General features: G+C 37.3%; 1 protein-coding gene across 7 annotated transcripts in view; it reads left to right on the plus strand.

Moving 5' to 3' along the window:
• baiap2a (BAR/IMD domain containing adaptor protein 2a) overlaps positions 1-13,070 on the plus strand; it is an 88,635-nt gene that overhangs the window by 59,970 nt on the left and 15,595 nt on the right. For all 7 annotated transcript variants that reach the window (XM_058770263.1, XM_058770260.1, XM_058770264.1 and 4 more), the window contains exon 7: positions 10,381-10,533. In XM_058770263.1, coding sequence (XP_058626246.1) covers positions 10,381-10,533 — 153 coding nt within the window. The remainder of the gene's footprint in view (positions 1-10,380; positions 10,534-13,070) is intronic.

The raw sequence follows: 13,070 nt of genomic DNA on the forward strand, positions 1-13,070 counted from the left end.
CAAGTGCATATTTTAATTAATTCATCTAACACTGATCAAAAAATCTCTCTCTTTTTTTTTTTCTTCTTTTTTTTCTATTTTTCTCATTTAAGTGGATTTCTGTCAGGACCGCTATCGTCAAAGATGATTGACAATTAGCATACAGTTTGGATTGGCGGTATGGTTCTGTTCTGGGCAAGAACTCCCTGCACATCCATGCAGCCTAGCATGGATAAGGGCAGGGAGAGCAGCCATAATCCCCCCTAGGGAAACAGAACAAACATAAATGTATTGCAGATATCATTAATGTTCAATAATTGAATGTACACATTTTAGAAATTAGCCTGATTTAAAAGAGAATCAGATAGCCAAATTCTGACTGGATGAGAGGAGGAGTTGGGGATGGAGGAGGAGCATTATCTGTTGAGCAACGCAAAAGCTGCTGATAATACTGAATGACCTTATATAGGAAAGCTGAGATCGGTGTCGTATTGCTATAGAGAGTCAGCTGATGCAAGCTTGACTAACGTGACCTGCCAGAACTAACGCTACGCTTGATATATCTTCAGTTTTCATTCTTTGCCAAGCTTACATTTTTTTATCTAAATACATTTGCAGACAGTTTTCACTGTCATAATAGGTGGTATTCATTAAAAACTGTATACAAAAGTCTTCACAGTAGGTAATTTTTTGTATTACTAGCTAAAGATAATAATGATAACCCTGAGTATGCGGCTGAATTCCCCCCTGAGGCTGTGAGCGTGTAGGAGCAGGTATCTGTCAGTGACTGCTGTTGAGTGGTTTGAGATGCAGTGCTGCTGGGAGTTTATACAGTAAATGTGTCCATCTACTGCCAGATGCCCTGCAGATAGTGAGCTCAGGTTGAGCCGAGCTTCACTCGCCTCAAGAGATCAGAGTGTTGTGATTTTGTAAACTAGTGCATGCAGTGATTGTACCAAAGGTGGATGTTAAGAGACGTTTTACATGACACAGTTGAGTTCTTCATAAAATGGTCACAAAAATTCTAATACTTGCAATATAAACTACCATTCAAAAGTTTGGAGTACATAGTTTATTTTATTTAATTTTATTTATTTATTTAGGAAATTAATAGTTTTATTCAACAATGCTGCATTAAATCGATTAAAAGTGACATTACAGATCATTTTTCAAATAAATGCTTTTTTTAAAAAACTTTCTATTCTAATTAATTCCGTTTTCAACACTGATAATAATAAGAATTGTTTCTTCTTTTCTAATGATTTCTGAAGTATCATGTGACACTGAATACTGGATTAATGATGCTGACAATTCAGCTTTGCATCGCAAGAATAAATTACGTTTAAAAATATATTCAAATAGAAAACAGTTATTTTAAATTGTAATAATATTTCACAATATTATTGTTTTTACTGTATTTTGATCAAATAAATGCAGCCTTGGTGAGCATTAACAAATATTACCTTTTGAAACGGTAGTGTAGAATTAAACTCATGTACAGTCTATCCGCTGTTTTACATTATTTAGTTTACTTACCTAATGCATCTCATCCAATCATAACTGTTTCATGAATGAAGAAACAAGTGTCAAGTTTAAGAACACATTTACCCTTGGTAAAATCACTGTAACACACTACGGATTAGCTTTAATAAAAGAAAGCAGACACAGATGTTCAATTAATACTTTGATGTATTAATATTAACGCTTGCTCAGAGTTTGTTTCAGACCTTACAGTTGCCAAGCAACAAAGTCACTCACCACATTAATGTATAATGTTTAGTCATGGGTGTGTGTGCATTCAGTGACTATGAATACAACCCATTCAATCAAACGCTGTACAGTTCCACAATTAGATGATATACATGGATATATATTATGAGTTATTTTGTTTCTGATCATTTAAAAGATCTATTTTCAATACTTGCTTTCGTCTAAAGAACAGAGCACCTTTCATTTTCTCCCTCAGAGCTTTTTACATGTAAATGTGGCCTTGAGCAAGAGCAAGAAAAGTCAACTGATTTAGTCGCGAGCCCCAGGGGCCCATAAAGCAAAGTCTGAGTGTACACACACACACAAATTCATATACTTCATCGATATTACCATAAATCATACCGTTATCGCTGAGAGTGACGGTGGTTTGGAGGTTCTCAGATTGCCATTCATTGAAAAAAGCTCCACGAAGAGGCATGAATTGACTACTTTGTCTGAGCATGTTCATACACTCCGTTTTTATCGCTCTCGTCTCAGTTGTACCTCCGTCCCCTCTTCTTTTTTTCCCTCTTCCTGTTGCTGCTGAAATAATTAGTCGCTGAAGTCCCTCTGAAGATGCTAATTAGCTAATTATTCAGTTCAGTAGAGTGGTCTGAGGTGCAGCGGGAGGGATATGAGATTCGGCGGAGGTCTACAGCGTCGGCGCTCGCTGTGATATCGCACGTTAACAGACATGTCATGCTTCTGAACGGTGTGGACTCCTCAGCGAGTTCAGGGAAAGCAATTAGAGTATCTACAGAAGAACACTTGCATGCGCTGTTAGCACACACGAATCCGGCGTGAGACTTATCCCGGGAGAGCCGGGCTGGAGAGGAAGCGGCTGTGCCACAGGATGAAGGACTGCTGATGTCAGAGGAACGAGCGGAGCCGCGGCTATATCAGGCTGACGCAGCGGGAGACGCAGCAGGAAGCGTTTAAGTTTGAGAGGGCTTTGTGCTTTACAGCACGCGAGTGTTGCTTTTGACATAGAGAGATTCCACTTCCCATTCGGCGCACAGCCAGTGTCCAAACAATGCTGCGAGCGCTGGGTGATTTAAGAAAATTGACTGCTTGTTAAAAATATTCCACATTATTTTATTCCTAAATAAAGAAATTTAGCTGTTCTTCATTTGAATATTTGCTGATCATTTTGATAATGTTTGCCGCCTCTCACAAAATCGACAAATGCAAATGTCAAATCACTACAAATGATTTTGTTCATCATACATTTATAACAAGTTTCAGTCTTTGACAACACATTGTTGCATTGCATAATGATTTTGACTCCAAAGCACCCTTTTTTCAAACCCCAAGACAATGTTTGGAGGCCTTTCTATCCTTCTATAAAATATAAAATGGGAGAATTTGAAACTCATGCTTGAGGAGGAGGAAAACACCCCAGAAATTACATTTTCATAACATTTCGTGCAGTTGCATAGCATGGCAAAACACATAATGCACTACATTGATGATTGAGAGGTGAACAAAGAAACATTACTCAAAAGCCAAATCATATTTGATACATTGTAACTTTCTTTTTATATAAAAAAAGTTTCTTCAGTCCAGTAAGTGTTTGTCTTGAAATATTACTAATAATACTAAAGTTATTCTTAAAAATCAGATTTCACCGCAAAAAAACACTGTACCACAACATGAACAGGGACATTTTTAAAATTATACTAAAATTAGTGCTAATTGCGCATTTTTTCTGAAATTAATCGTGATTAATTGCACCTAACATTTAAAGTATTTAAATATACTGTTATTTTGCAACAATTTCACATTCAATCTTCAAATTAATGTAGAAAAAACATAAAGACAGTATATTTTAAATATTCGTTTAATGACGTCTTTTTATGACTGAAGGCGAGTATCACTGATAACAATACTACTGATGTCTCTAGGAATTTTTTTTTTCTAATATTTAACGATTGACTATAGCCATTCAGCATTACAGTATGATTGAGAGCTATCAATTTTAATGTTAATTAGACCTAAACATTTATTAGAAAAAAAAAACTTCTAATTTAAGTGAACTTAATACAATCTTTACATAAAACCATTAAAATAAATGTCATATTTAGTTACCTGTGCCCTTCAGCAAGTAGGAAATACACAGAAATTGAATAAAAATATCAAACACTAATTAGTTACCTAGTTATTAGGTTATTTTGGCTGCTTTAAGTGCTGCCGCTGCTGAACGTGATGCAGATCTGACAGACAACGTATTTTCTCACAACTCTTTACTTTTTCTGACCCATTTCATGTCCTTAAGTCTCTACTAATGAGCTGACGAGTTGAATCGGTTGTGTAAGATGAGGGAGACCGTTTTGAAAACCAGTGCATTTCAGAGACAGAGAGTTCTTAAATGTGACTTGTATATAACAAATAAATGCCTTTTACTTGCAAGTTATGATTATGTTGATTTAGAGGCCTTAGAATTTAGCATATCAAATATGATACAGTGGGTTTTATAGGGTTAAAAGAGCAATTTGCCTTTTTGATAGATTCATCACATGTGTGTTACTGTATATAATTAGTTACTAATTAGACCATGCTTGAAAATATAGCTTTTCCTAGCATGATCAGAGCAAAACAAGCTAAATTTATAATGCATTTGATGGAAATATGTTATTGTCAATAAGTAGAAAACCACACATACCAAATGTTAGTAGTAAACATACAGTATATTTAATGCAACCAACATTATGCAAGCTGTGCATGTATTTTTCTTTTAAATGTCATCCTAGTAAACACTTTGGAGGTTTCGGTCTTTCCCTGTTCTATTAGATCCTGCAAGAACTTGGATAGAAACAACTGTAATGGTATTTGATTGGAAACCATGCCCTTTTGAAAACATTCTGTGGTAATACCTTTGATATACGTCATGACACTGAATGATAAAGAATGTGTTTGAATGGAACTGCTGCTTTAGTAGCATAGTACTGTTCAAAAACACAGTATTGTCGATTTGTGTGGTTTTGTAGGGCTATTCATTTTAGATGAGCTGTTCATTGGAATGGGTGTTGTTTTGTGGAGAGGAATTCAAGATAGTGTTGACACAAACATAAGCATAACAATACCTGTGTCTGGAATTTCCCTGCGGTGCATGTGTCTTCGGTTTCACGTGTTAGAGAAATGTGCCTTGTGTCATAATAAACGTTGGCCTGGACTGGTTCGACATTTCCCAGAATGCAACACTGCTGTTTTTAGTGAGGTTTCTAGTTTTCTCCACATTAAAGTAACATATTGTGTCCATTTGGTGAGAGAGAGAGACAGGCTCATAATTGGTCTGCATCATGTCCCGATACCATTTCCCATCTTATTTCCAATCACACACTACCAATCCAAAGTTTGGGGTCGGTAAAAAGTTGCATTTATTTGATCAGAAAAACCATAAAAACAGTAATATTGTGAAATATTATTACAATATAAATGAACTGTTTTCTGTTTGAATATATTTTAAAATGTAATTTATTTCTTTGTTGGCAAAGCTGAATTTTCAGCATCAATACTCCAGTCTTCAGTGTCTCATGATCCTTCATCATTTCTTTTTTTTCTTTTTTTTTTTTTTCTTTTTAGTCTTTGACCAGAATATTCAAACGAACTAACAGCATTTGTTTGAAATAGAAATATTTTGAATGAAAATACTTGTTTCGTTCAGGGAAAGAAAAAAAACATATTAATATTATTAATATTTGAATATTCAATAAAATAATACATAATTATGTCATAGTTTCTGTAATGTAACACCAGTATAACCTTCCAGCCGCTCTTTCCACTGTCTCCATTAATAACAAGAGCGTGTGTGCTAAAGCCACATGACCTGTGTAACATCTTTCACAGCGGCTGATTGAGCAGGGCTGACAGCTTCCATATCTGAAACGAAGGGTCCTGCCTTCTCCATCCATCACTCCATCAGCACGCCTGTCATCCGCGTCATGCCTGTCCACGCAGCCGTCTGCTGTCATGACCTCTAATGCATCTTTTCATCAAACACTCATTCCCCATGTTCTAGATTTCCGTTGTGCTTTTCCTCATTTCACCTCCTGTGCTGTCGTACCTCACCGTGTCTCTTTCACACTGCAGTGCTCTGACTCATAGTGGAGTTGTATCTGTGTTTTTATTCTGGAGGGGAAATGAAACACTCAGCTTTATCTGCGCTGTAAAGCAAGTTTGTATCTCTGATTGATGTATTATTCTGCAAGGCAAAATCCCCCCAAAAAAGTCCATAAAACTGGCCCTTTCTTAATGCATTTTTTTTTGCTTTTGTGAGCCTGTTTCACTGGAAAATATGTTGCATTATTTAGGTATAAAGGGGTTTTGAACAGTGTTTCATGCTTTGTACACATTCATGAGTAATACAGCCCTCTAAAGACCGGGGGTCGTCAACAGGAGTTCAAACAATTTTTTACTTTTATTTTTTATTTATTATAAATTATTATTATTTTAATTTTAATATAGGTTTTTTTTTTTTTTTTTCTCAGAGTAAAATCAATGACGTAATAGATTTCTTGCTGAATTTAGTAGTAGTAATATTTTAATAATGATTATTTTAATGACTGAGGTTTTATTTTTATATTTTACAAAAATTTTAGTTAAATTTAATTTGTTCTTTTTTCTTTTTTATTTTTTTTTTTGTCTACTGTATATAGTTTTATTTTTATTTCTTTTTTTTATGAAGTTTTAGTTTGTTATTTTAATACATACACCTAAACTAAACTAAAATGTTGCCTTGGCAAGTGTGTTTTATATATATAATACATACATACATACATACATGCATGCATACAGGTGCATCTCAATAAATTAGAATGACGTGGAAAAGTTCATTTATTTCAGTAATTCAACTCAAATTGTGAAACTCGTGTATTAAATAAATTCAATGCACACAGACTGAAGTAGTTTAAGTCTTTTGGTTCTTTTAATTGTGATGATTTTGGCCCACATTTAACAAAAACCCACCAATTCACTACATCAACAAATTATAATATGTTGACATGCCAAACAGCTAATCAACTCAAAACACCTGCAAAGGTTTCCTGAGCCTTCAAAATGGTCTCTCAGTTTGGTTCACTAGGCTACACAATCATGAGGAAGACTGCTGATCTGACAGTTGTCCAGAAGACAATCATTGACACCCTTCACAAGGAGGGTAAGCCACAAACATTCATTGCCAAAGAAGCTGGCTGTTCACAGAGTGCTGTATCCAAGCATGTTAACAGAAAGTTGAGTGGAAGGAAAAAGTGTGGAAGAAAAAGATGCACAACCAACCGAGAGAACCGCAGCCTTATGAGGATTGTCAAGCAAAATCCATTCAAGAATTTGGGTGAACTTCACAAGGAATGGACTGAGGCTGGGGTCAAGGCATCAAGAGCCACCACACACAGACGTGTCAAGGAATTTGGCTACAGTTGTCGTATTCCTCTTGTTAAGCCACTTCTGAACCACAGACAACGTCAGAGGCGTCTTACCTGGGCTAAGGAGAAGAAGAACTGGACTGTTGCCCAGTGGTCCAAAGTCCTCTTTTCAGATGAGAGCAAGTTTTGTATTTCATTTGGAAACCAAGGTCCTAGAGTCTGGAGGAAGGGTGGAGAAGCTCATAGCCCAAGTTTCTTGAAGTCCAGTGTTAAGTTTCCAGTCTGTGATGATTTGGGGTGCAATGTCATCTGCTGGTGTTGGTCCATTGTGTTTTTTGAAAACCAAAGTCCACTGCACCTGTTTACCAAGAAATGTTGGAGCACTTCATGCTTCCTTCTGCTGACCAGCTTTTTAAAGATGCTGATTTTATTTTCCAGCAGGATTTGGCACCTGCCCACACTGCCAAAAGCACCAAAAGTTGGTTAAATGACCATGGTGTTGGTGTGCTTGACTGACTAGCAAACTCACCAGACCTGAACCCCATAGAGAATCTATGGAGCATTGTCAAGAGGAAAATGAGAAACAAGAGACCAAAAAAATGCAGATGAGCTGAAGGCCACTGTCAAAGAAACCTGGGCTTCCAGACCACCTCAGCAGTGCCACAAACTGATCACCTCCATGCCACGCCGAATTGAGGCAGTAATTAAAGCAAAAGGAGCCCCTTCCAAGTATTGAGTACATATACAGTAAATGAACATACTTTCCAGAAGGCCAACAATTCTGGATATATATATATATATATATAGCTTTTCCTAGCATGATCAGAGCAAAACAAGCTAAATTTATAATGCATTTGATGGAAATATGTTATTGGCAATAAGTAGAAAACCACACATACCAAAAGTTCAATAATGAAAATGATTTATTTATTTTGGTGGTTTTAAGTTTGGTTAATGATAATAACTGATGACTAAATATGTATATACATTAATATTCTACTAAGCACATATATACTGTACAGTAACACTTCCTACTTCATCTATTAAGACCGTGTCCAAAAGACCATATGAAATTTAATGACATTTTCTATTGAAATAGGGATTTGGGGTGGAATAATGGCTTTTGGTTTTTGTTAAATTGCTAATAGCATTCAGTTTTCAGGTCACAGCTTGACCCAACATGATTTGCAAGTGACAGGTGGTATAATTTAGCAGGAGACATGGTACAGATCTGAATTACACCAATAACAAGGAGTTGATGTCTTAAATAGTTTTTCTGGAAGAGGAGGACAGACATTTTTAAAATGCATAACAGTTGCTTTTGTCAAGTTTTTGGATTACATTAGCATATAGATGAAAGATATGAACTAAAAGCCTCAAAACCTACACCTTGTCTGTAATTCAATCTTCTGTTGTTCCTCAATAAATGTAAGCCAGTTGCCATCGGTGTAAAACTAGCACCAACCTGTGGTTAAAACTTCAAACTGCATGCACTCAATTCAATCAGGACCTTGTATTTTGTTGTGGAGTCGTGAACAAAGGTTATGTTTTATCTTGCAGATTCTCAATCTGTTAAATACTCTCTTCAACAAGCTCTTGTTTGAGAGAGTTCAGTCTACAGGACCCAAAGTAGATAGAAGTCCATCAAATCTCTCTATAAAACTCCTCCTACTGGTTTTACAGCCCATTAATTTTACATCCCAATCTTCATTTCAATGCAGTCGAGCTTTCGCCGTGTGACTGTAGGAGATTTTCTGCTCCATTAGATTTCTGACTCTGACTTATTCTTCTGCGTTCACTCCCGCTATAAATCCGTGTTTTTATTTGAAATAGTTTCCATCATTGATTCTTGTTGGTGTCTGAAGTGCTTTCCTCGTTATAATGCTTTTCTCATCACTTGTCTCATTCAGGCCAATATAACCGAAATGCACGATAATGCCAGTGGGCAACGGGGAGTCCCCCTCGTCCTGTTGTGGGTAAATTGGAATAGGGCACTAAAACACCTGGATGTGTTGAGATAATGAGTTCTGTAATGGTTCTGACATTTCCGGGAGCTGCGAGTTCCCACTGGGGATGTGAGAGAGGGAGATGGCGAGGTGATTATGGGCCAATCAGCAGAGAGCTGCTAGAGAAAAGATCCTTTTAGTATTCATAAGAAAACCTATCGCGCAGACATCTAAAACGCATTCATATATTCATAGCACTCTTACTCAGGTTTTAATCTGGAGTACAGTCACAGACAAAACAACACTATAAAGCACCTATTTTGTAGTGTGATAATGCATGAATATGGTAATCATTCAGTACCATGGTACTGCCGCAGTACTTTTTGTAAGGCTTTAAAAGAGGACAGGCGTACTACTGCAACCAGTTATTTACATCTACATTATCTCTACATTCTCTTAAAATTTCTTGTCAGTACCAAAAAGAGTTTAACAGCCTGATACTAAGCAAGAACATTTTTAAAGGCACAGTTTACCCATAAATTAACATTGTCATCATTTGGCCTACTCATATCGTTCCAAACTCCTTTGAATTTCGTAGTTTCTGTTAAGCACAAAAAGTGAAATTTTGAAGTAAATCCTTGCTGCTTTTTTTTTTTTTTTTTTTTTCTATAATAAAATCGAATGAGTGTTTGTGTTCAATTAATTAATATAACATTACCTTTCAAAAGTTTGGGGTACGTAAAATGTTTTAAAGAAATTAATACTTTTATTCAGCATGTACACATTAAATTGTTTAAAAGTGACAGGAAAGGCATTTATAATGTTACGAAAGATTTCTGTTTCAAATAAATACTGTTCATTGAACTTTATATGCATCAAAGAATCCAGAAAAAACTGGTTTTCACAGAAATATGAAGCAGCACAACGGTTTTTAACATTGATAAAAAAAAAGTTTCTCGAGCAGAAAATCAGCATATTAGAATGATTTCTGAAGGATCATGTGACAATGAAGACTGGAGTAATTCAGCTTTGCATCACAGGATGTAATAACATTTCATAATATTACTGTTTTAACTGTATAAAATAAATGTAGCCTATGTGAGCATAAGAGATTTCTTAAAAACATTTCAAAAATCCCAACCCCAATTTTTTGAACTGTAGTGTGCAATTAATAAATTAATCGTCAAAGAACCATATAGCCAAACAAAGAACCTTACACAGCAAAAATCGTTTTTTAAGGAAGGTCAAAAATGCAAGAAACTTTATGAGTGTATTTACAAGCTTTTTGCATGAGTTAACCACAAGTTTTGTATGGAACTAACTGCTTTTCCTTTTATCTTCCTCAGTATGTTGAGACCATCAGCAGTAAACAGAGTGAGCTGGATAGCTTCATTGCAGAGGGCTACAAAACAGCACTTTCAGAAGAACGTAGGAGATACTGTTTCCTGGTGGACCGCCAGTGTGCCGTGGCCAAGAACAGCAGCGCCTACCATGGCAAGGTGAGACCCAGATGCTTTTTCCTTTGCTGTACAAGATAGACAGCATCACCACCGATGTACTTTCAGTGTCTCTCCTGTAATATGGCTGAAGACAGCAGCAGTTGCCATGGCAATCCCCAAAGATCAACCCTCACAACCATCTCCGTTGGGCACAGTTTGTTTGGGCTTATTGCAAAGATGAGATTTATTCTCCCCTGCAATTGTCTGTGTTCCAGGAGTGCCTGTGAAGTAATGCACGCCGTTTCTGACATATCAATTATCCGTAATAACGGAGCCACTTCCCCACGGTAAAACCACATCATTGTAACTCCAGTCTGCATGCAGAGTAGTTATTAACTTCAGCAGGTGTTCCAACCCATACGCAATCTGCTTAAATGCACCTTTTTACATCTGTATACTTGTGTGTGTGCTGAAGGGATGTTTGCACATGGCTATTTTCTGTAATATGTCATTGTATAACTTGCTCGGACTAAACCGTAAACCCTGATCGTGGACTAGACGTGTGGTGATGTCTTCTGGGAATGTAGTTGAGGCTGTAGGGAGGGGCGGAGAGAAGCCCTTCGTTTTCAAGAACATCCTGTCCAGTAGCTAATCAGTACGGAGGCGTGTGTGGGAAGAGTTCAGAAAGGGCGCGCTGAAGAGGGAGAGAGAGCGAGTGTGGTAGAATCAGAAGCCGTGAGTGTGTTGTGTGCGTGAGTCACCAGGAGTGGGCGGTAGGACGGAGACGAAGGCCCCTCACCCACACTGCAGTGTGCTGTACTGTAAGTGGTCCGAGATGTGAGAGACCTATTAGCAGTTGCTCAGAATCACCAATAGTCAATTGCTATGAATATGATGTAAGGTGAAATATATGTTGAAAGGATTGTGCTACGTTAAAAATCTTAATTCTTAACACTAAGTTTACTTTGGCACATCCTTTCCCCCCACTGTTTGTGCGATGGATAGCAATAAAACCTCAGATCATGCAATATGGATATGTGCTATTATTTTTGTTATCAGTTAATGGCGTCTTCATTTTCGTATGGACAATACCAAGGCAAAAAATCCCACTGACTTGAATTGTTGAAGGGACCCAAACCATATCTAGAGACCACAGTATCATAGAGTATCACAGATACTTTTGGTGAGGCTTAATTCACTAGTAAGCAATTACTTGGCGGTCAGAACAGCAATTACTTGACAGTCACCCTAACAACACCCAAAAATCCACACAGAACACCCTGACGACACACTGAAAACCATGCAGAATACCCTAGCAGCACACCAAAAATCACTCAGAACACCATAACACAGGGGTGTCAAACTGGAGGGCCGCAGCCCTGCAGAGTTTAGCTCCAACCCTGCTCCAACACAGAAACCATGTAGTTTTCAAATAAGCCTAAAGGGCATGATTAGCGGGATCGGGTGTGTTTAATTAGGGTTGGAGCTAAACTCTGCAGGGCTGTGGCCCTCCAGGAATTGAGTTTGACACCCCTGCACTAACAGCACGCTGAAATCCACACAGAACACCATAACAACACCCAGAAAACCCCTCACAACACTCTTGACAACAGAGTGAAAACCACTCAGAACACCATAACAACACAGCAAAACCCCCTCACAACACTCTTGACAACACAGTGAAACCACTCAGAACACCCTAACAGTATAGTACCCTAACAGCAACCTAAAACAACTTTGCTATAACTAAAACCCAGTCAGAACACCCTAACAACCACCCAGAACCATCATATCAGTATGCTATAAACCACTTAAAATACCCTAGCAACACACCAAAACACTCAGAACACCTTTGCAACACACACAAAAAAAAACAAATATCTAGAGCACCCTAGCAACAAATTCAAAACACCTTAGCAAATCACTAAAAAACACTCAACACTTTAACCACACACTATAAACCACTTAGAATACCCTAGCAACAACCCAGAATACTCTAACAACCTGCTGAGAACCACTCATATTGAACCAACCCTATTGAAACACCTTGGCAACCACTCAGATTGTTCTGAAAGTGTAAAAATCTAGTCACGATTTTGAAGTAGTAACAATAACTGTAGTAACCCTATTGTTTTGGCAGAAACTACAGTTACCATGGTAATTTTTATATATATAATGAGCAAGTGAAGTGGTGTAAAACGCACAGAGGACATCTGGCAGCTCGCTCACGCTCTCTCTCTCTCTCTCTCTCTCTCTCTCTCTCTCTCTCTCTTGCTCTCTCTCTCGCTCTCTCTCTCTCGCGCTCTCTCTCAATTCAATTCAATTCAAATTAGCTTTATTGGCATGACTGTGTAACATCACAATGTTGTTAAAGCAATACATATATTATACAGATAAATAAAATCATGGGGAAACACATATACATGTCCATATTATACATGTAGGTAAAAAAATAATAATAATAATAATAATAATAAATAAATGATTAAATGATTAAATGAATACAGAGCGCAGTTATAAATGAAAAGGAGGGATCAGAGGGAATCTGCCCAGTTCTGCCCTGCAGCCGAGATTCGGGGCGTTTCTGTGAATTCCCA

The sequence above is a fragment of the Onychostoma macrolepis genome, chromosome 03 (genome assembly GCF_012432095.1).
Source record: "Onychostoma macrolepis isolate SWU-2019 chromosome 03, ASM1243209v1, whole genome shotgun sequence".
NCBI lineage: Eukaryota > Metazoa > Chordata > Actinopteri > Cypriniformes > Cyprinidae > Onychostoma > Onychostoma macrolepis.